Here is a 24,701-nt window from a genome sequence, read left to right as displayed (position 1 = left end):
TTTGGGGTGTTTGATTATTTTTATTGAGGCTCGACAACTTGAACAATTTGTGTGTACCTACATCATTCTCATAGGTTATAGCATTGTGTAATATTTATAATAAAGAAAAAAGGAAAGAAAATATTAAAGAGATAATATCACAGAAAAAAAAATCTTTCATGCTCTTTCATACTAAGATCTCAGTAATCATGTGAACCTGATCATGCTCTTTTGTATGATTCATTCTCTACTAGTTTAAAATGAAGAAGGTGAGGAAGGATGGAAGAACACTTCAATCTCAGATGTTAAGAAAATCCTTCCTAGGCCTCTGTTCGGAACTTCAGTGTAGACCCCTTCATTTGCTGCTCATAGTGCATGTCAAATTTCTCATTCAGGGCTACGGTAAAGTGATTCTTCCAGTCTCCTACAATTCCTATAACAGAAAAGAAAAGAAAGCAGTAAACACTATGTCTTCCAGTCAGAATAGTGAAATTTTCTAATATCTATCACTTTCATTAACACCTAATCAAATTTTATTTTTGCATCCCTTAATTATAAGTATATACCATAAATACTATATATTTGAGAGTGCAAACAAGGATTTGTCCTGATTGCTTTAAAAAAATAAAACAAACATGCAAAAACCCCAGCACATTTATTTCTCTCTGACCTTCCTTTCTTATGCTACTTATTTTCTTCTCCAATTTCCTTTGAAATATTTGTGATCCATGTTTGACCTCTCCTGTGGTATTAAATATCATCTTCATGTTGATAACATTAAAATCCAGACTTATGTCTTCATACCCAAGTGTCTACATGATGTGGCCACCTGTATTCCGTAGGAACTCTCAAATTCACCCAGTTTAAAGATAAATTCATTTTTTTCCCCACCAGATTGCATTTTTTTGTCATTTTCCATAACCTGGTTAATTGAATGCAGATATCCACTGCATAAACTAGGCTGTTTTCTTTAGGCCAGAATATCTAATTCTTTATTTATATTCAGACTTTCTTCATAGCCATTGCCTCCTCCCTGTTTTACTGTCAGCAACAGTTAGGGAAGCTCCTCAGTATTTCCCACCTGTGCTGTTACAAAAGTCTAGCAGTCTCTGCTTTTCATCACATCCAACTCTCCTCTGACAGGAGGAAGTCACTAGTACTTTAAATTAATCAGTAGTTCACTTGTCCTCTTAATCCAAGGAGCTCTAAACCTTCCCAATGAAATAATTCAAAAAGCAGAAGATAGAAAATGTATCTTGAAAATCAGATTCTGTCTGAGTATGCAATAGTATGAAACACTTTACAAGCATGGAAATTATTTTTAGCTTGTTGTTTTATCTTAAAAATATATGAGATATTATAGGGAAAGAAACTGAGATAATCTGAGTATAAGTAACCTAAATTTAATCTGCATGTTATTCCCTTTTCAGGGGTGCTCTGTTTTAACCTGGTTGCAGGTTTGCTAATCCAATTGTTTAAAAAAAATCCCTAACCCTCTCATTGACAAGTTGGTTCCAAGAGAAAGATTATTCTTTTACTTTATTTTATTATTTTATTTTTTTTCTTCCAGGAGGAAGATTATCCAAGTAACATTGGATGTCCCAATACTTTGCATATCCTTTATGCCAATGTACTTATGAACTGACTGTATCTCATCAAGACCTTGCCTCTTCCCATTAGATGTCACCTCATTGTATTTTGATATTTTTACCAAGTTGAGCAGTATTTTCTGCTTAGTGCTTTGAAACTTAGTGCTTTTTTAGCAGCTTTGTAGAAGTATAATCCATACACAGAAAACTGTACATACTCGATGCATACAATTTGATGCTTGGACATTTGACATTCAGTCTTGAAAAACGTCTGGCACTTAGCTAGGGAAGAGCTGACTAACTGTTCTAAGGTTGTTTCCTCATCTCAAAATGAGATAATAGAAGTTTTTTTCCCAACTCTTATATTAGAATTTAAAAATAAATAGAATTTACAATTTGTATGTATGTGTGTATCAGCAAGGCATAAAGACTTAACAAATAACAGCTAGTAGGGTGTGGTATTAGTGCTACTACTGAGGCTGGGGTGACTGCTGGTGGTTCTTAATATAATTTGTTGTATGCACCAAACAATCAACATGTAATAGTAATTTAGTAGCAGTAGTAGTGTTTTATGCTTCTGCAAAACTAGTCAATTACTATTAGTAATGTTTCTAATAGTAATTTATTAATAGTAGTATTCATATTTTATACTTCTGCAGAACTGATCACTCAAATATGGAAACAGCTCTGAAGAAAACAAGTGGGGTTCACAGGCATGAATAGACTTTAATAGATGTTTGCCTGTAACTGTTTAAACTTAGGTCTTCCTGTAGCAATGGAGGCATATAACATGACCATCTCACCTTTTCTCATGAAGGGAGATACTTTATGGTTCATGATTTCATCCGGTAGTGTTTCATAATTGGTAGATGGATTGTTCTTCATCTCCTGGAATGAGGTGTGTTTTATAATCTTGTCCACAATCTCATCTGATGTCTCCTTTCCCAGAAATTTTATCAATTTCATCACCTCTTTTCTGATATCCTAAGAAGAAAAACATATTTTGTTTTTGAGGACAACTACTAAAGACAATTGTAATTGTCTTTAGTAAGACAATTACTCAAATTGAATAATATTACTTTGGGGATAAAAAAGACACAATAAGAAACTCATTCTTCCCTTCTCCTCCCCACACTGATATTGGAAAGCAGGCTACTAACGAGAAGCTTACCTGTCAAACTTCAGCTTAAGTATCACCTTCTTTGGGATTATTTTCTTGACTATTCCAATTTAAGTTAGATATTTTTGATCCATAATTTCCATATAAATCTATTGTATCATATACGTATCCTCACATGTTTTTTATTTACTTGTTTCCACAAAAAAGATAGTATCTCTCTATATAAGGGTAATGTCTTTTACTTTTACTTGATGTATTGCAGAAACAAGAGAAAACATTTATTCTTTTCTCCTCATTCATGCAAATAGAGAAGAAACATAAACCTGGCCACTATTGATCAAAATAGGGAGTAAATGGATAAGGACAATTTGGGAGGGTGAAAGAGATGGATTAACTAATAAATTTTGTTTGTGTGCCTTTTAAATTTACTGCCTTCAATATTCTAGTTAGAGAACACAAATTAAAGTAATATAATAGCAAACTACAAATCATAGTTGCTTCTCATTCAAATCTGTTCTGCATTAATTTCTATAAAGTAATAATTCTGCTTCTAAAATAATACCCATAATTCTATTTTAAATATGTCCTCATCAAAACAACTCTAGAATTACTGAGAAATGAATTTCAATAATTGCACAAAGATGTGAACAAGACATGGATATCAATTGTTTTCTTGGTGTTAATAAAGAATGAGAGAAGAGGGCTTCCCTGGTGGCGCAGTGGTACAGAATCCACATATGAATGCAGGAGACACGGGTTCAGTCTCTGATCCAGAAGATCCCACATACCGTGGAACAACTAAACCCATGTGCCACAGCTATCAAGCATGTGCGCTAGAGCCTGGAAACTGCGACTACTGAGCCCACATGCCCCAGAGCCCATCCTCAACAACAAGAGAAGCCACTGCTATGAGAAGCCTGGCCATCTCGATGTAGAGTAGCCCCTGGTCGCCACAACTAGAGAAAAGCCTGAGCAGCAATGAAGACCCCGCACGGCCAAAAAATAAATAAATTTATATATATATATATAAAATAATTTAGAGAAGATATTTGTTATCCCTTACTCCAATACTTTGGCTACCTCATGCAAAGAGTTGACTCACTGGAAAAGACCCTGATGCTGGGAGGGATTGGGGACAGGAGGAGAATGGGACGACAGAGGATGAGATGGCTGAATGGCATCACCAACTGGATGGACATGAGTTTGGGTAAACTCGGGGAGTTGGTGATGGACAGGGAGGCCTGGGGTGCTGCAATTCGTGGGGCCACAGAGTCGGATACGGCTGAGCGACTGAACTGAACTGAACTGAATAAAAAGATCTAATATTTTGTCTTTCAGTTAAAAATTATTTGATATGTGTACATATATACTTTAAAGAATAAATATAAATGCAGCACCCTTACTTACTACCCAATGCATGTAAGAAAACATTCATAATTGGCTAAGTTCTTCCATTTGCAAGTTCCCAACTTCATTTTTTTCACTCTCTATTCCAATTTTCACAAACAACAACAACAAACAAACTTGCTGTCCTGAAATTGATCTACTCAATCCTGTGCCTTTACTCTGTAGATTTGAAACTCATGTATGTATACCGAGACAACATATGGCTTGGTTTTACTCAACTGATAAGCACATTTGAAATGTATTCCTTTTCACTGCAATATAATATTTAATTGTAGAATAATAGTATATACAATGCATTGATTCCTGAGTATATGTGTATTTGGGTTGTTTTTATGGTCGTGCGGAATACTATTATGGAGTTTGCTGTGCATATAAACTAATATACACATCAGTGTTTCTCATGAACATATATCTACTAGTGGAATTTGTGAGCCTTAAGTTATACACATTTGCCCTCCCTAGGTGACATGTTGATTTCACAATGTTTGTATATTCTTATACTCTGATCAGAAGTGTCTTATTTCTGACTAAGCCACATCCTAACTAGCATTTATTGTCAGACTACAGTTAGACTGGGCTTCCCTTGTAGCCCAGCTGGTAAAGAATCTATCTGCCTGCAATGTGAGAGACCTGGGTTCGATCCCTGGGTTGTGTTGGGAAGATCCCTCAGAAGTGGGTATGGCAACCCACTCCAATATTCTTGCCTGGAGAATCCCCATGGACAGAGGAGCCTGGCAGGCTACAGTCCCTGGGGTCGCAATGAGTCAGATATGACTCAGTCAGATATGACTCACAGCCCAGTCAGACTACATCTCATTGTTGTCACTCTGCTGGGTGTGAAATATAGCACCTCATAGACATTTTCATTTTGAATTACCATGATTATTAATGAAGCTAGAAAAAAACTAGATTTTTCAGAAATTGTGATGTCATCCTACTTTTGCATATGGCTCTTCTGGCATTCTCTTTACTCTCTTCTGGAAGTTTGACTTGATACATGTAAGATGTTATTACTCTATCTTACAAATCCATTACTCTCTTTCTAAAGTATTCTATTTATCTCACTGAGGTACATCCTGTGGACCTCCCCCAGCATCACGTACCACATTACTAATTCACTATTTAGCCACATCTTATCTGTTACTTAAGCCATCTTTTTGCTTTTCAAATTTTAATTTTTAGAAGTTATTTTAGAAATTTTGGTTTGCTGCTCTTTTTCCCCTCCAAATCTGCTTTGTCAATTTTAGTAACCTCTTGTTTCTTTGTAAGATTTTAAATTTCTTCTTTTATTTTTTTAAACATGTGAAGTATAGCTATTTTATGGTCCTTTCCTAATTCCATTATCTATGGATTTAGAAACCAGTTAACTCTTCTTGCCCATTGTGATTCCTTTTGTGCACCTGCATCAGTGTGTGTGTGTGTGTGTGTGTGTGTGTGTGTCTGTGCGTGTTGTATGTGGCTGTTGCTTTAAGAACTCAAACTCTTTTCACTTTTATCTTTGAGAGTTTTCTTTGAGACTTGAGTTTAAATGTGTTCATTTACAGAAGGCTTTTATTCACTAGCTTCAATCTGTAGTAGAGTATCTGGATTATTGTAACTTTTGGAGTTGGCTGCATTATTTATTTGCAGGCAAAATTTTGTATCCACATTATTGTCAAATGCTAACATTTTGAGAATTATGAAGTTGCCATATATTTTGAGTTTCTCACCTCCTTCATGTCTTCATAGAAAAGAAATAGCACTTGTGGATTTTCTCTCTTTTCCCACCAAGATTTTGTGTGTTTATACCAGGAACCATAAGGAACTAAAATCAGAGACAAAAACAATGTGAGGACATAGCATCAACTCTACACTCAGACTCAGCTTAAAAATGAGTCTTCAGAGGAAAAAATACAAATAAATGATCATGAAATGAAAACTAGAGATCAGTTGCCCATCTGAGGCAAATTTCTCTGCAGGAGGTATGTTGAAAAATCTATGTACAGAAATATAATCTCAACTTTTATTATTATAACATGGTTTATGACTCAGAGGAAAAGTGACAGAAGTCTTTCCATTTGATTTAGAACTTATGAGAGCATTTTTGAAAATTGTGTGTGTGTGTGTGTGTGTGTGTGTGTGTAAAATCAGGTTGTTAATGAAAGGAGTTGAGTAGTAGAACTATCAACATTTTTATGATTAGAATGCAGTCCAGATCTCAAATTTACCATTTAAAAGCTAGCTTTGCTAACTGAATAATTTATAATTATAATAATTGTATAATTTTGTTACACTGTTCCAGTTTAAAGAGTAAAGGGTGCTTTCCTAGGGATCCTTAGTTTCTTTCTCACTTTAAAAAGTTAGAAGATTTTGCAGGTGATGTGATATGACCAAATATGGATTCTTCTTTTCTCTCCCTCATCTTCTCTCACATGTATCTAAGTGTTTCACCCAGTAAAAAGCTGACATGGTAATATAATGATGTGTGAGCCAAAGTATTCTGCTTTGCATTAAATCATTGCATATGTCTTTTGTTCTTTGACCCTACTGACAATTATTTTATTTATTTATAGCTAACCTAAAATAATATCAAAAGTGTAAACATAGTGATTCAATATTTGAATAGATTACACACCAAAAGTTAGTATAAAATAGTGACTATATTCCCTATATTGTCCATTACTTTCCTGTGATGTATTTATTTTATAGCTAGCAGTTTGGACTCTTAAACCCCTTCATTGTTCTGCCCTTCCCCCAGCCTTCTCCCTTATGGTAACTGCTAATTTCTTCTCTGTATCTGTGGGTAGGGCTGCTTCTGTTTTGTCGCATTTGTTTCTTTGCAGCAAAGTCATATAATGACTTTTATAGTGATCTTATTCATCTATTTTGCAGAGGTACAGCCTTATCTTTATCTGTTTTACAATGCATGTTTTGATGATCTTGAAGCATGTAATTTATTCGTGCTTTAGCATAAAATTTTCCAAAGGTAGCAAAAAACATAAAGCACATGTACCACCCTTTTATTGAGTCAATATTAATTTTGGGGGGGGTATAAATGACAGTATTATCCTTTCCTTACACTTATTATTGAGTAGTCAGAATGGCCTTCTTTAATTAATACTAGATTCTTCTGAACACTTTCTTTCTCAAACCTGAATACTCTGTTGCTTTAGTCTGGAGTTAAATAAAAAGACAAAATTTCCCAGAATTTCTGCTCAAGTAACTCTTGTACTATTCTAAGAAATCTATTTGAATTATTCAGACTGTACAGTGGATAGAATGAGTAAGAATTTTGTAGATATTCAGACTTCTTTGTGATTCTGACCTCACTTAGTATCTGAAATTTTTCTTAAATACAAATGAACAAGTTCTTTCCTCTATCTTTTTTCCTTCTTGTTCAGTGAAGTTATGATAACACACTGTGAAGTACTTCTGTAATAAAAAGACATGAGAGAGAATTGGACACACACATATACATATATATGCCTACTTGTAGGCACTGTAGTCAGTGTCCAGATTCTGAACTTTGCCATTCTCATCTGGAAAAACTATGCTTGTTCTAAGTTCAAGGGCTTCTAGAACTTCTGTGTTTTAATTAAGGACCAGGAAGGATAACAGACCAGAACAGAAAGCAAAAATTATCCTCAAAGATGCCATTTGTCTTGTACCACTTACCTTGAAAGAATTCAGAAAAAGAAAGGAACTTTTCATACCGTCTCCATCCATGAATTTCTCCACAAAATCTTGAAAAGAACCAGGATCTGGATTAGCAGTCACCATTAAAAAGAAAAAATAATAAGAAACAGCCACATCCTTGGCATTCCGGGCAAGATAGATGATCTAAGGAAGATGAAATTAGTTATTAAATCATCTACTATGTTTCAAATATAGTCACATCAAGATTTAAAAAGAAAATATGTTTTTAACTGTAAACATAACATGTTTGCTTCAGAAAATTTATAATATATTAAAATTATAAAAAAGGAAATTCCTTCAATAAACTGAAGTGACAACATCTTTTGTATTGCTGTTCAATGTTGGTTTTCACTTTTGATTTTTATGCCATTTTCACATATTTCATTTGAGAGCCTCAAATTCCACTGATATAAATTGGGTGAGGCAGATTATTATCTCTGAATTATAAGTGAAAAACTAAATTAAATTTGAGTCTAAATACATGGTTGAGAATTAATCAATGAGAGGAAGCAATTTGGTAAATCATTCAGTCAAAAATAAAGTCCTCTGGCCTTTATATTACACAACCATCCTGCATAACAACTTTAAAAAGGTCCTGCTATTTTCTTACTCACAGTCTTGAAGAAAAGCTAATTTTTATGGGATGCTTAGACCCCTGATACTCCATGCCTTCCTGGTGGTTCAGTGGTAAAGAATCTGCCTGCCAATGCAGGACGGGGGTTAGATCCTTGGGTCAGGAAGATCCCCTGGAGTAAGGAAATGGTAACCCACTCCAGGATACTTGCCTGAGAAACCTCATGGATAGCGGAGCCTGTCAGGCTACAGTCCATGGGGTCGCAGAAGAGTCAGACATGACCTCGTGACTAAACAACAACTCTCCATTGCAGGAAAAGACCTGCAAAAGTAAACTCTGTCTCTCTATGGTCTTCTCCTTCCTCCTTCAGGCACCTGAGCCATGCCATGGTCTCTGGCAGCTCTTGATTCTCCACTCTTTAGTAGATTTGATAAGGCTCACTAATCTGTCTTACACAAGTTTCTACATTTTCAAACAATTTTAAAGAAATCTCTTTGAATATTCTAAGAAGTATGGTTTTCATTTTTAAGGCCCCACTATAAAAAGCTCCAAATACTACAGAAAAAGTCAACTTTCTTTCTCAACAAAGCTATCATTGGCCACATGAAACTTTTCCACATTTATTTAAAATTTTCCCTAGCCCTTTTTTCTTATGAGCTGAATAGAACTCTTTGCCACTATATATATTTATCTCCACAAGTTTGCTTCATCATTTTCATTCCTTTTTTTGTTCATACTGTTCCCTCTGTCTTGAATATTCTCTGCATCTCAAAATACAATCTGTATTAAAGTTTGGCTCCAGGTCATCCATGAAGCTTTTTTCTCCAATGTACTCATTTTTTTATTGAGTTATAGTTGATGTACAATATTATTTAAATTTTAGGTGTACAATACAGTGATTAATAATTTTTAAAGGTTACCTCCATTTATAGTTATTATAAAATATTGATTATATTCCCTGTGTTGTACAATATATCCTTGTAGCTTATTTATTTTATACATAGTAGTTTGTACCTCTTACTGCCCTATTCTTCAAGGTAGGGGAAGGGGGAAGGTAAAAGCAACCCCTCTTTCCTTAAACTTCCATTAGTTTATCTTCTCTCCATTTTGGAAGATTTGATTCTATACGCTAACTTTTCACTGTGCATGCTCTTCCTGCCTTTGAGGAAAATCTAGGTCTTTCCCCTCAGCTCTCTCAAGTCAAAGTTTCTAGTTTGCCCCCAATTCACTTGGGATATAATCTATCTTAAAAATCCTACACTTGAAAAAACCCTGTAATAATTCATTCTTCTCCTGACTGAAGCCATTTTTAAACTTATGGTCACTCCCTTGCTTTAACTGAAGATTTGAACATCACACTCATAATATTACTCTCCATTCCTAAGCTTTTCATCATGCTGTGTAGTTTTAGTATCTGTATACATGATCCATCAGATTCTCTAGGTTCTTGGGGTCTTTGATCATTACCTCCATTTTACTTCAGTTAGCAACATTTGTAGCCAAATCTTGAAACTTGTCCAGTATCTTAAAGGTTCTGAAGACCCGTCCTTGAACACCATGATTTCTTCCAAGACAGTTCTGTTTCTTTATCCTTTCTTTCTTAGGATATATCTCTTCTGCAACAACTCCAAAGCGTCAAGTTTACTGACTTCAATTGCTTCTTTTAGCTTGTTCCTGTTTTTCACTCTCTCTTTTTTTTAAACCACTTAAAGTTTCTAGTCCAAAACTCCAAATACACTTTTACCAATAGTTTCAATCCACATATCTTCTTGTCCACCAGTGAATCACCCCAGAAGTACTCAAGTTGTGATTCCATCCAAAGGTCACCTACTCTTTGATGATCCCTGAGATAATAAGCAGGTTTTTTAAGACTGTAGCTATTGTAAAGGTACAGAATCTTTTCATGTACAAGTAAAGGGATAACACCAAGACTTCATTCCATTCTTCAAAGAAAAAAAGTAACTTGGCCAAATATCTTGAAAAAATACTGGTCACGCATTTCCCAGAATACATATATAGTATTTATTAAAGAGAGAACTCTTATGTATGACTTCAGGAGGATGTATGTGATCTTTCTAGGATTGCTTATGATAAAAGCAAACAAACAAAAAACATTGGAATCTTCAAAAGTTTACACCATGTATCTCCAGTAAATGTCATATATACCATGTTATATCATGGTGAAAGTGGAAGTGAAAGTGAAGTCGCTCAGTGGTGTCCGACTCTTTGCGGCCCCATGGACTGTAGCCTACCAGGCTCCTCCCGTCCATGGGATTTTCCAGGCGAGAGTACTGGAGTGGGGTGCCGTTTCCATATCATGGTACAAATGGAAATACTTCATGACTCTGATAGATCCCTTTTTTGTCAATAATGACTACATATAGTACTTTAATATCTCATATGTTTAGTATGGATCATAGAGTGTCCTAATAAAGCTAGTAAGGTCTTGAGAAACATCAGTGGTCTAAGACAATATTTGGCCTATACTTTAGGATTCCATGTTATTCTTTCTAAAAAGCAAAACTGATCTTACCAATCAGCAGCTTAATATGGCTGTAACTCCTCATTATCATCAAAGTAGAGCCCAAACTTCATAAGTTGGCTTCCATATCTGTTACAAACAAACCCAGCTTATCTCCCATCACTCATCCAACCAGTACAGGCACTCAGCCTTCCAGCTAAATTGAACTGGTTTCACATCCCACCTTGGGTTGCCTCAGAGATTATAGAGTCTAATTCTTATGCATCCGTCACATATCAGATGAGATGTTACTTGCTTTAAGTCTCCTTCTCTGCCCTCAACGTCTAGGTCAGAATTCTTCCTTTGCTTGCTTTATGTCACCTTCTATAGTGTCTGTTATTTATCCCTTCCCTCTGTGAACCACGTGTCCATGAAGACAAAGATTACATGTGTCTTTGTTATATTGCTGGCTCATGATAGGCACTCAGTAAATAATTATTCTATTATTTTTGTCTGCTTTTTCCTTGCCTAGCTCATTTGCATGCCTCATAAGGCCAAGCACAACAGTTTGCAAAAACAGTATATTGACTAAAACTATTAATAATAACAAATAAAAGTAGCCATTGTAAATTGTTTATAACATGTTAGGTACTATGTTAAGCACTTCACAGGCATTAGTTTAGCTAATCCTTACAACAACTCTATGTGAAATGCAATTATTATCCCTCTTTTACAGATGAGGAAACTTCAGCTTCCTGAGAACTTAGAGAGTTTATTTGTTTTTCTGAGAATCAGCTCTGGAGTTAGAACTGAAGTCTACACCTTCTCACTATGTTATGATCCACATTTTTTTAATGTCTATAGATTCAGTGAAGAAATAAATAAACAAATGTATATAATACACAGGATATTACTTAACTTTATCATTGTAACATTCTTTGACTTGGGTGAAGTTCTAAAACACTTGGCTCTGTTACCTTACAGTTCTTTTCCCAAAATGAGAGTGGAAGAAGCTCAGGAGGCAGGTGAGACTTCACTATTCTAGGAGATGCCATCCCTTTTAATTGTTTTACTCCTAAGTTAAAAAAAAAAAGTTGGACAACTTCCAAAATTATAAATATTTGTATGGATTTTTATAGATTTTAAAAATAGAAACATCTATACATTCTATATTATGTTCATAATAATGATATGTATTCACTATGACAGAAGTTTAAATAGATAAAATCATACAGAAAAAAATAGATTAAATAAATTTTCACCACTTTGAAAAAAAAATCATTATTAACATTTTGGTAAGCATCCTTCCATACAAGTATATACCCAAGTATATATCTATATGCCCAGACTCATAGCCAGATAAATACCAGACAGACAGATGAATTTTTTTAATATTTTGTAGTTGCATTTTTCTTACTATTTTAATGTCAACAAACATGTGATATTATGTTTAATGACTTCATGTCATTTTTACCTTTTGTTGATTAACATTTATATTGTCTCTAATTTTTTACAATAATAAAGGAATCTGTGACGAACATCTTTTTGCATATCCTTGAAAATTTATGGATATGTCTGTAGTGTTTAAAGTATCACTGCATGTATCAAAAGGAGAGATATAATTCTCATATATTACTAGACTCTGATGAAAGCACATCAGAGCTATCCTCATTCACTCTATTCCAAGAATATGTTATATTATAAACTCTGTCAAGATTTAAATTTATATCCCTTCCTGTGTAGAAGATATAATACTAATTGTCATTTAATACTATTGCCAAAAAATACCATTTTGCATACAGTCTTTCTTGTACCATTTACACCCACACATTAAAATATATGTGTATAGCTTTTAAACTTAGCTTATGTATTACCATTCATCATCTGGTCATTTCTACATTCCAGGTAAGGAACTCGATTAAAAATGACATCTTTTTTGCACTTTTCCACATCACCATCAGCATAAAGCATGCAGACAATTTCACTAATCCACGTTGTACCTGAAAAAATTAAACACACCTGAGTCTCCCACTGACAGTGCACATTGATAATGCAGGGATCAATGGATTTATAGTTGGATAAAGTAAGAAGCTACCAGTGAAATAGTATTTGAAAGCTGTCAAAATCACCACAGGACACAAAAACTATTTCCCCTAATATTTACTCTTATAGGATCCAAACATAGCATCAAAAGTAAGGATGAACATAGTTGTAATAAAATAAACCTGTGATAGAAACTGACCTTGTCAAAGATGAATTGTGATATTGTACAAGCTGATAACATATTTGGATCTAAATATTCACATCTAAAAAGTAAGCATGCTTTTAACCACAGGGTTTCTTGATGGCTTTTATGCCTCAGGTTGAGTCCCAGTACAGAGAATATAGAAAAGAATAAATCTGGTCCTTGTCCTGTGATATTCAAGGGCATCAGAAGAGTCAGAAACAATGCTCAATAATTGCACTTCATTTTTCCTAGGATGCTGTAATACAGATGGGCACAGGGATTTAAAGAACTCCAAAGGAGGACTTTGTGTGCTTCTGCTGTTGCTGTGATGTTTCCACAAGAAATAAATGACTTTAAGAGAACATGGTAATTGAGCTTAGCCTTAACAAATTATTGGCATAAATTCACTAGTTGTGTAAAATAGGAGAGAGGTCTATCAGACAGAAGAACTGTCTCTCCTTTTTTTAAAATCAAAAGCCAGACATTTACAAATAGTAAAGTGGTAAGGAAATGAATTGGATGTAAATTGCTTCTGTCGTGTCTCTTCTGCAACCCCATGGACTGTAGCCTGCTAGGTTCCTCTGTCCAAGGGATTCTCCAGGCAAGAATACTGGAGTGTGTTGCCATTTCCATCTCCATGGATGTAGATTATAAAACCTAAATCAGAGGCTACTTGAAGGGATGAATGGAGATGAGGGTGCAGTGTCAAGCAGACACCAAGCCCAACAAAGCCTTGTAATTCATACTAGAGTTCAAGTCATTTCTAAAAGATTTTAAAGGTCAGTGGCATACATCAAGCAAGAAAGCAAGGTTATAAGGGTCATGTTTTGGAAGAATTCCTCTAGTGGCAGAGTAAATAAAATAATGGAGTGAGAGGTCATAAGAAGGTGACAAGAAAATTAGAAATTGACTGTGAGGCATATCTATGAGACTAAAAAGGCAAAACAGATTGATTGATTGAATACAGAAGATGAAGAAGTTAACAGAAACTGATTCTGAAATAGCTCTCATCTGTCCTCAACAGGTGACTGGTTTTGTGCTGACACTGATCCAGACAGTAAAGAGAACTGAACATGTTAGAGTCAGAATAGCCAAAGATATATTTAATGTTTGACATATTTAAGTACTAATTGGAACAACCAGATACAGAAGTCTGGATTGGACCTTTCTAATTTCTAAAGTTCTAAGATTATAAGACTATGACTAACAAGCTAATTTCAGGAAAAGAGATGTTACCTGAAAATAGAGCTTCAGAGATGGACTTTAGAAAGAGGAACTGATTAGCTAAAAAGTGCTAATTTTTTTTTAAAATCCATGAAAATTACTTATACTTTGTCTATACAGCAATGACAACAATGACATAACAACAGAAGGGCAATTTTAAATTTTACTGATGGTTCTATAGTCATCCATCTATATTATGTGACTTTCTTATATGGCCAACAATACTTGTTTATCAGTGTCCTCCTCAAATTATATGTACAGATTGTGGTTGTAGAATAGAGCTATAATATGTCACTACTTTCTATGTATATACCGGAACTTTTATAATCTGTCCCTATTTAATACAGAGAATGGATGTGGGAGAAATGAATGGCTCAATATTTAACAGAAAATGTGGATTTGTCCTTTCTAGGTGAAAAGGGAACAACTTTGACATAACAAAGAGACTTACCAGATTTGGGATAGGTGACAATGACAAGGTCATCTGGTCTTGCCTCAAATTTCTCCACCTCACGCCAATTCTGGATAAATTTTTTATACAGTGGTATTTCACCAATTCTGCCAAAGTAATCTGCATAGGCGGGTTTGGAAGAACTCATGGTGGAGTGGTACACTGAAAGAAAAAAAGGTATGTTTTCCACTTCACGTGCACTTTGTTTTATATTAATAGTAGTCCATACATCAAATTTCTCTTGGGTGTCTAGCATTTCTTATATGTTGAGCATATAGGGTAAAGCATATTATTAAAGTAATGTATAACATAGCCTTGGTGCTTTAAGAGTTTCTAATCCTGTTACTAAGTCTAACATATAAAAAACCAAGTAGTACAAAGCACAAAAAAGTTACGTGTTTTAAAACTATGTACAAAATGCATGATACGTTCAACAGAGCCTTGATTTCTCTGTCAAAACTGATAAAACATATAAAAAGACTGAGATTGAGAAAATGCAACAATATTTTGGCAAAGAATCACTTTAATTCTGTATATATTAAATAACAATAATTTTTGATGGCCACATTTGATAACTATTGCCACATGTCAAAGTTAAAGCTTTCCTTGTTCCTGAATATGTTTCATTCAATGAAAAAAAAAAATCAAATGCTTGGTGAGTGTATTAAAAAGATGAAAATAATGACGCTGTAATGGATATGTCTAAGACACGGATTCTTGAAGGTACTGAAGATTTTTGTATGACCTCCTAGCATTACTGATACTTTTCTCTCTCACTTAATCAGTAAAGTTGACACTCCTATTGAGTGACTTGTGTGAAAATTATAAGGTTAAACACGGTTATCATTGACAGTGCCTGATCCCATGATACCTCATTTCATGTTCAGAGTAAGCCTTAGACTTTTTAATTAGACAAACTTTCCTTTATTGGCTTTCAACTTCTCTCATTACTTTTTTCCTCCATAAAATTCCTCCATTCTGAGTTTGTGATATAGCATCTCAACAAATGTCATCTTTCTTTGATATTACCCTCACAGGATCTCCTTTTATTTTCTTTTAAGACTTGAGGTATTACTGAGTAAAATGAGGCTCACCATACCAGAGAACTGGGCAATATTCAGTTACAAGATTGTCTCAGGATTGTTGTTACTGTTTAGTAGCTAAACCATGCCCAACTCTTTGCAACTCCATGGGCTGTAGCCCTCCAGGCCCCTCTGTCCATGAGATTTCCCAGGAAAGAATACTGGAGTGGGTTGCCATTTCCTTCTCTAGGGGATCTTAGGGATCTTCCCAGTCTTCCTGACCCAGGGATCAAACCCACATCTCTTGCACTGGCAGGCAGATTCTTTCCCACTGAGCCACCAGGAAAGCCCATAGTTTCTGCAGTACAACAAAGTGGATCAGCTATATTTTACACATACATTCCTTCCCTCTTGAACCTCCCTCCTATCCCTCATCTCACCCCTCTAGGTCATCACAGAGCACTGAGCCAAGCTCCCTGTGCTATAAAGCAGCTTCCCACTAGTGAACAACTTTACACATGGTAGGGTCTCCCTTTTACCCACCCCTGTAAAAAAAAAAAAAAAAAAACCAACCCTGTAGGATAAGTTGTTATATGCTCATACACATGATCGAACCCAGGTCTTCTGTGTCTCCTGCACTGAAGGACGATTCTTTACCTGCTGAGTCATCAGAGATGCCTGTAGCCTGCCAAACTCCTCTCTCTATGGGATTTCCCAGGCAAGAATACTAAAGTAGTAACCATTCCCTTCTCCAGGGGAATCTTCCAGGGATCAAACCCAGGTCTCCTGCATTGCAGGCAGATTCTTTACCATCTGAGCCACCAGGGAAACCTCTAAAAATTTGTACCAAATTTGTACCAAACCTCTAAAAATTACCAAAGATATTTTATAACTTTTCATGCTTCCGTGTTTCATAAGTTTATTGGTTATTTTAACCATTTTGGTCAATTTTGTCCATCAGGAGTGTTTTTTTTTTTTTTCCTAAATGATATATTGTAAGTAATTTATCATCGATTTATAAATTGAAGATATCTGAAGTGTTCCCATCTTATATTGCTAGTTGTTTTTAACTTTTTTAATGGTTTATATAGAAATTTATTGCTCATTTAATCACTAGGGAGAAAAATGTGTACAAAAGGCATTCCTTGTCCTGCCTATTGATTTGTTTATTCATATGAACAACTTTCTTGGTGTTCTGCCAAGTTTGTAAGAATTGGCTTATAGCCAAGTGGGAGTAGCTGATTTATTATCAAAAACAGTTGGCTGACCTCTGACTGACCTCATGGTCAGTTTTAATCTGAGTTAAACTGCTGCTGCTGCTGCTGATAAGTCTCTTCAGTCGTGTCCGACTCTGTGTGATCCTGTTGACAGCAGCCCACCAGGCTCCCCCGTCCCTGGGATTCTCCAGGCAAGAACACTGGAGTGGGTCAGGGTTAAACTAGGTGGCATGTAATAAAATCCCTTGCTTTGTTTAGCTTCTTTTAGTAAGTATTCACCTCCAGCTGCTTTCTTCTTTCTGAAAAGACATAGTTCAGTTTGAAATTGTCAACTTCATTCCCTAACTGAGTGTATAGGGTGCTATTGTCTAGAAACACTGACCGAAAATTATTAGAACTGTGATTCATAAATTCAGTTGAAGGAAGAAATATATTTCTTCTTTTCTTTGTATGTATTTCTTCTTTCCTTCCTCTTTCTTTCTCTCTTTCTCCATCTTCCCCTCCTCCACTGCCCAGTCTGCCTTTCATTTGGTGAGAATACTGTGTGTGAGTCCCTCTGCTCTTACCAGACAGTGATAAGTGCTGAATAGCAGGATGAGGATAGATGCAAAGGCTTGCTTCAGCCTCACCTTCTACAGCTTAATTTGGATTTGAACAAAGTGGCTGAAAGGAGAGAATATCCTTTTGGACAATATTCTATCCAGAACCACAGCACTGTGTCACAAGATAGATGTTAAAAAATCCTCATTGAATTCAATTGTTTTATTGTTAGATCAAATCTCCTCGGGCTTTCTGTATCCACTAACGATTCCTAGATGAAACAGACGCTGTCAACTACTTACCGTGGACTTGGATTTCTGCTCGTAAAAGTCAAATGTCTCTCACTTAAAAGTAACAGTAATATTTGCAAGTTCCCTGTTAGTAATAGATTGCTTCTGACATATTTCACAGAAGTAAACATATAACTAGAATTCAGTCTCCACTTTAACTTTTCTACTCTGCTTGCTTTGTTCTCACTTCAGTAAAATAGAGAACATGTTTAACATGCAGGATTTACAAGGCAACTATGATACTATAGTTTTATGTTAAAACTCTAGTTTAAATAGCAAAACATTACATAAATATATTATTTTTAATGATAAGTGATTTTTTTATCACAAAGTAATTATTAAAGCTTTACATGCTTTACATTAAGTAAGTAAAATGTTGATAAAGACTTTATTCTCTGTATTTCTTTTTTAATATAGTTTTGTAATAAGTAATTCTGTATTTTCTATATCTAAAATCTAAATATTATTATCAGCAATAATAATAGAGATAAAACCTGTCCAGATGATCCTGTGAAAGAAACTGGGTGATCCAATTCAGTTTTATTCAAATCCCCACTCAGGATTCAAGCTGCAAAAAAAGATGAGAACTACTGTGCATTTGGAATGTTTCTGGTGAGTTTTTATTCTGAATGCCAGAGAAGGAGGTGGAGATTAACTTGTGAGTCTAGGCTTTCTGGACTTTGTGATGCAATGGGGTAAAACAAACATGGAATCGCACCTGCAGTTTCAGTGAGCCACACAGTCATGTTTGTTCACGTGGATATTAGAGATTCTCCATTTTTCATTCTTGGCTCACAGACAAATTTCTAAATTTGCCAGTAGCCATCATTGGGTTAAGGAGAAGGAGGACAAGGAAGTGAAGGTAAAGATGAGGGAGAAAGATGTAAGCACGATGTAGCAAAATATAAGAGAATTTGTAAAAGAGTGTCACTTAATCAAAACATGAGGTTGACTTTTGAAAGACTAAACTCCTTAGTGGAGTAAGAAGAGAGAAGAAAATGACCCGACATAGGAGTACTAGATTAGCTTAGGGGGACTTTTCAAAGAGGGATTTATAATACTTGCTTTTGTCTTAACAGGTCACTTGGAAAACACCCTTTGTTTAAAAATCTCTGCCTTTAACTCTTGAGCAACCCTGAAAATCAAAAACAGATGACAGCTAAAGGAATAATGTAATAGAACTCACTTTTGGATTACTGTTTTTAAAATCTCACTTCTCTCTGCTCCCAGTCACATGCTCAATGATATTGTGTGGAATTTCCAGGTAAAATTAATCATTGACAGCATTGAAATTTAGATAAGAGAATGAGAAAAGTGGACTTGGAGGTCATTATGTTAAATAAAATAAGTCAGATAGAAAGGCAAATCCTGTATAATAGCACTTGTATGTGGAATCTGTAAAATACAACAAACTAGTGAATATAACAACAACAAAAAAACAGTCACACAGATGTTGAGAACAAACCAGCTGTTACCAGTGGGAAGAGGGAAAGAGGGAAAGGAAAGATAGGCTTAGAGGATTAAGTAGTACAAACTATCAGCTATAAAATAAGCTTCAAGGATATACTGCACAACACCAGGAATATTGCTAATATTTTATATCATATATAGTGTGTATATATATATATATATATATATATATATATATATATATATTGACTACGCCAAAGTCTTTGTGGATCACAACAAACTGTGGGAAGTTCTTCAAGAGATGGTAATCCCAGACCTCCTTACCTGCTTCCTCAGAATCTGTATGCAGGTCAAGAAGCAACAATTAGAATGGGACAAGGAACAATGGATTGGTTCCAAATTGGAAAAGGAGTAAGTCGAGGCTGTATATTATCACCCTGCTTATTTGTTTTATATGCAGAGTACATCATGTGAAATGCTGGGCTGGATGAAGCCCAAGCGGGAATCAAGACTGTGAGGAGAAATATCAATAACCTCAGATATGCAGATGATGCCACCCTTATGGGAGAAAGCAAAGAGGAACTGAAGAGCCTCTTGATGAAGATAAAAGAGGAGAGTGAAAATGTTGGCTTAAAACTCAACATTGAGAAAACTAAGATCACGGCACCTGGACCCACAACTTCATGGCAAATGAATGGGGAAACAATGGAAAGAGTGAGAGGCTTTATTTTTCTGGGCTCCAAAATCACTGCAGATGGTGACTGCAGCCATGAAATTAAAAGACTCTTGCTCCTTGGAAGAAAAGCTATGACCAACCTAGACAGCATATTCAAAAGCAGAGACAGTACTTTGCTGACACAAATCCATCTAGTCAAAGCTATGGTTTTTCCAGTAGTCATGTTTGGATGTGAGAGTTGGTCTATAAAGAAATTTGAGCACCAAAGAATTGATGCTTTTGAACTGCAGTAAGAGTTGATGTGGAAATACGTTTGCACCTCATTTGTGCAAATATGTAGGAGTGTGAATGCTAGATCCAATGGTTAAGACTATATTTAGCTTTGTAAGAAGCTGTCACTGTTGCTGTACCATTTTGCACTCCCACCTGCAATGAATTAGAGTCCCTTTTGCTCCACATCTTCACCAGTATTTAGAATTATAAGAATGTTGTATATTATCTGATTAAAATATAGTTTGTGTTTAATGTTTGCTGTTGTGTCATAGACTTTAGTTTCCTCTAGGGTCCTTGCTTTGATCACAGTTATCTTTTACCTCCCCTTTATGAGACAGGAATGCCAAAAGGGCTATAGTTGAGTATTTGCCTTCCCCTATATCAGATAAATTGCTGGTAAGACAGAAGGCCTTAGCCAGAAGACCCTTTTATGGAGAACACTCTAGGTTTATTTTTAAACGGTTATTTTTCCCCTCCCTCTGCCTGAACTCAGGCGGTTTTCCTCCATTGGTTCTTCACCATGATAATCTAATTGAGATTTGGAAGTAAAATTCACAGAAGCCTGGAGATTTTCTCTAACTGAGCCCTCCAGGGTTTTTAACTCTTAAATTAAAGCAAACTGTTGTTGCTGTTCAATAGCTAAGTTATGTCCAACTCTTTGTGACCCAATGAACTGCAGCACACCAGCCTTCCCTGCTCTTTACTATTTCCCGGAGTTTGCTCAAATTCATGCCCATTGAATTGGTGATGCTATCTAACCACCTTATCAGCCTCTGCCACCCTCTTCTCCTCTTGCCCTCAATCATTCCTAGTATCAGGGTCTTTTCTAATAAGTCAGCTCTTACATGCCCAGCCTCCTCCAGCATTTCATCAGTTCCTATCAGTTACTGGCTCCAAAGACTTCCCCTTTCATCGGATCTCATTCTATGGGCTCTGTCTTTCTAGGTTTGGGAACTGCAGTTTTCCCTATGACCTCATTTCTTTGATAGATCTAAGAAGTCTTATTGATTTCCAGTTGTTTTTTTTTTTTTCCTTTGTTGTGAGGATGTGATTCGTTATTTGTGTGCATGCTAAGTCGCTTCAGTCATATCCTACTCATCGCGATCTTATGGACTATAGCCCGACAGGTTCCTTTGTCCATGGGATTCTCCAGGCAAGAATACTGGAGTGGGTTGCCATGACCTCCTCCAGGGGATCTTCCCAACCCATGACTTGAACTTCATCTACCGCTCCTGCGTTGCAGGCGGATTCTTTACCACTGAGTCACGGGGGGAAGCATGGTTGACTATTTACATGCTCTTTATATATCTCACCTGAATCTAGGGGTCTGACAGTTCTTTAACACATCCATGTGGCTTCACTTTTTGATACTCTATGAGCCTGAAAAAGTAAAGTGACTGCAGTCTTCTCCCACTCCTGAGAAGTCCTGAGGAGTCTTATCAGGAAAGAAAGACATAATCATTAACTTTTTAGTAGCGCTCATTTGAGCACATAAGTTCTTTGAAATGCTTGATAATTTGAATGCCAGAGACTTACAAAACTCAACATCTTTGTTTATCTTAATGAAAGAAAGTTTTTTGGAATTCAGGTTTTTTCAATGTCAAATTTAGTACTTTACTTTTCATTTCTATCAGATACATACTTTCTACCCAATTGATAGAGTTAGCTTTAAAGTACAATGGTTGTTGGCCTATAAATTGTACTGTTAATTTCAACTTAGCCTTATCAATAATTTTAACAAAGTTGCACATTTGAAAGTAATAAAATAGTATAAAATAGACTATAATCCATAGCATTTTGCCACATGGCTCATGACATAGTGTAATATTGTTATACTTTAAAAATGGCACTGATAATTTTGTGAATACTTTTAAAGTCGTTCATATTATGATCTGGTTTCTCACGGCTTTCTTTATTTTGGGAGGTGGTTACCCTTGAGTTTAAGGAAGCATCAGCTTCCAGAGAGATTGTGAAATCTTTTGTCCCTCTTGTTTTGATTCCTTTTCTCCTTGATAGTTTAATTATTAGAGATGATATCAATTCACAAGTTTAAGTTTCTCCAGTTTACCACTTCCTGAACATTCTATTCCCAATTTTTGGCAAATGAAAAATTATTTTGTAAACGTATTAATACTATACTTTTATAGTAAATGAGTCTTGTTACTGGTCCAATGTTGGTCTGTATCTAGTAATTGGGCTCTTTCTTTACTCATGGGTCTACAGCAGCAACAATGCAATAATAAAAGAACTTAGTGAAATATACAGAATACCTTCTATGTGCCACCCTGTTTGTGTCCAGTTATGTGATCTTCACATATATCCTATACAAGTGCATCTTACAACCCTGTCCTAAAATATGCAGGTGTAAGTACAACTGTGATTTGGAGACCAACTGTGTCAAGAAGCTTCATGGTAAAGAGTGAAGTCAGTCTTCATATTTAAAATGATGCAGATTTGAATTAAATTTCATGATAAGAAAGAAAATATACATAATCACAGAACAGACAGGCAAAAAGTGCTAGGACAATGAAATTCAGGGAACATGGAGTAGTAGGTAATAGAGAGGTGGGTGTTAGGAGTCAGAAATTGGAGCACATGGAAGTTTATGAGTCAGATATCTGGCAGTCACACAAAATCAGAAAGACTGAACAGATGATAGAGACGTTGCTACAAACCTAGAGCTCAGAAGCAGGACTAATTCTCAGACAGACTGAAAAAAAGTCTGACTTCTATAAGGGAGAAATTTAACATATCCAGATAAAGATTCAGGTGGGGGCGGGCGGGGGGAGTGAGAAACCTGGGATGTAATGCAGGTTTTGTCATAGGACAGTCCCTGATCTGATTTGTAAAACTACTAAAATTATCTAATGTTTCATGAGGGTTTATTATGTCTCAGGAACTACACTGAGTACTTTTCATAGATTATCTCTTTTCATCCTCATTTCAACCCTTTGAATTAGTATTTTATAATCATTTTAAGACAAAAGAATCGAAGCTCAGTTATGGTGCTGTTATTAGTCACTCAGTCGTATCCAAGTCTCTGTGACTGCATGGACTGTGGCCCACCAAGCTTCTCATCCATGGGATTTCCCAGGCAAGAATACTGGAGTGGGTTGCCATTTCCTCCTCCAAGGGATCTTCCTGACCCAGGGATCAAACATGCATCTTCTGAACTGCAGAAGGATTCTTTTACCACTGAGCCAGTGGGAAAGCCCTCAGTCAGGTTAGGTAAGTGGCAAAAATTTATAGCCACTAAAGGATTATAGCAGCTAGGTCTCTTCATTTCCTTGCACCATTTCCAGCTTCTTCTCAGTTCCTCCTCTTTCCTACCAGGATTGGCCTCAGGGCATGAGGAGACGCCACAGCTGTGGAAACCAGGAAGATTTTTGGAAAGTGAGAAGAGACTCTTTTAGATATTGCCCAATTGCTTAATCAAGCCCAGTAATTCTCTAATCTCTAATCAGTATACTGAATTCTTGCTAGCTCCCAATAGTTCTGTTCTTTGATGAGATCACCTACTTACAGCAAATCTGAAAGGGGCAGGACATCAACACAATCATTCTAAGCTCCCTAAGGCCTTCTGCCTCTGTGCATAGAGTGTATATGTTTGCTCAGTCATTCAGTCATGTCTGACTCTTTGCGATCCTTGGACTGCAGCCCAGCAGACTCCTCTGTCCATGGGATTTCCCAAGCAAGAATACTGGAGTGCATGGCCATTTCCTTCTTTGGGTGATCTTCCCAATCCAGGTATCCAACTTGTGTCTCCTGCATCTCCTGTGTCTCTTGCAATGCAGTCTGATTCTTCATCACTGAAACATTGGGGACACCCTGGGCATAGAGACTCAAGTGTAATTTGCATGTTCCTATTGCTCGTAGGAAATCTCATAGTCAACTACACCAGGGGACTGGTGAACTGGAGCAATACCTGGATATCTGAAGCCATGGAAATAGTTTTCATCTATGCTGGTCCACTGCAACTGTAGGTTTCTTCTCTGATCTCTAGAATCAGTTCACTTTCCACTTTTTTGGCCATCTCCTAAGAAAGAATTCCACCTGAATCTTGATCCATTCCTCTACTCTCTCAATTTCTGAGGTAACTTTTATAGTCTATATTCTTGAAAGGTTACAGACAGGGAGAAAGGATGAAAATGGTGGCAGATTTATAATTTGTTTATAAGAATGTGTTCCTTATCTGTTTGTTATGTGTCCCCTCAAAATATATGTTAAAGTCTTGACCCTGGTACCTCAGAACATGACCTGCTTTGGAAATAGAGCCACTATGGATATAACTCGTTAAGATCTTACTGTAGTAGGCAGGACCCTTAATTCAATATAATGATGTCCTTGTGTATTTGCTAATCACTTAGACATCACTAAGTCATGTCTGACTCTTTGTGACCCCATAGACTGTAACCTGCCAGGTTCCTCTGTCCATGGAATTCTCCAGGCAAGAATACTGTAGTGGGTTGTCATTCTCTTCTCCAGGGTATCTTTCAGACCCAGGGATCAAATCCAGGTCTCCACATTGCAGGCAGATTCTTTACTATCTGGGCTACCAGAGAAGCC

At 36.1% G+C, this 24,701-nt stretch overlaps 1 protein-coding gene and 1 long non-coding RNA gene across 5 annotated transcripts; one reads left to right on the top strand and one right to left on the bottom strand.

Moving 5' to 3' along the window:
• Positions 1-18,380, bottom strand: LOC110124832 (sulfotransferase 1E1-like). Of its 4 annotated transcripts, none has more exons than XM_020873535.2 (9): positions 18,271-18,379; positions 17,513-17,609; positions 14,708-14,869; positions 12,680-12,805; positions 11,783-11,907; positions 7,788-7,914; positions 5,805-5,899; positions 2,372-2,552; positions 1-412 (listed from the first exon to the last, which is right to left on the bottom strand). In XM_020873535.2, exons 3-9 carry the CDS (start codon positions 14,853-14,855, stop codon positions 300-302), a joined length of 915 nt encoding a protein of 304 aa, XP_020729194.1. In that variant the 5' UTR covers positions 14,856-14,869; positions 17,513-17,609; positions 18,271-18,379; the 3' UTR covers positions 1-299. The 4 variants fall into 4 exon arrangements, with proteins under 4 accessions (XP_020729194.1, XP_020729190.1, XP_020729192.1 ...); XM_020873531.2 differs by lacking the exon at positions 17,513-17,609 and adding an exon at positions 16,998-17,245 and having other exon boundaries at positions 18,271-18,378; XM_020873533.2 differs by lacking the exon at positions 17,513-17,609 and adding an exon at positions 16,998-17,245 and having other exon boundaries at positions 11,783-11,880; positions 18,271-18,378.
• On the top strand, positions 17,018-22,404 carry LOC110124833 (uncharacterized). The gene is made up of 4 exons (XR_002309894.2): positions 17,018-17,137; positions 18,250-18,388; positions 18,856-19,040; positions 19,647-22,404. It is a non-coding gene; the product is annotated as an uncharacterized lncRNA (long non-coding RNA).
• The last annotated feature ends 2,297 nt before the right edge of the window (positions 22,405-24,701 follow it).

The sequence above is a fragment of the Odocoileus virginianus genome, chromosome 29 (genome assembly GCF_023699985.2).
Source record: "Odocoileus virginianus isolate 20LAN1187 ecotype Illinois chromosome 29, Ovbor_1.2, whole genome shotgun sequence".
NCBI classification, from domain to species: domain Eukaryota; kingdom Metazoa; phylum Chordata; class Mammalia; order Artiodactyla; family Cervidae; genus Odocoileus; species Odocoileus virginianus.
The sequence above is the reverse complement of the archived record's forward strand: the minus strand, read 5'-3'. Positions and strand labels throughout refer to the sequence as shown.

Bases quoted from the DNA above. Each gene is read 5' to 3' on its own strand.
- LOC110124832 (XM_020873531.2), bottom strand. The intron at 12,806-14,707 runs GTAAGTCTCTTT...TAATTTTTTCAG, and splicing joins TGTCACCTATCCCAAATCTG to GTACAACGTGGATTAGTGAA. The intron at 7,915-11,782 runs GTAACAGAGCCA...CATCTTCCTTAG, and splicing joins TTTGGGAAAAGAACTGTAAG to ATCATCTATCTTGCCCGGAA.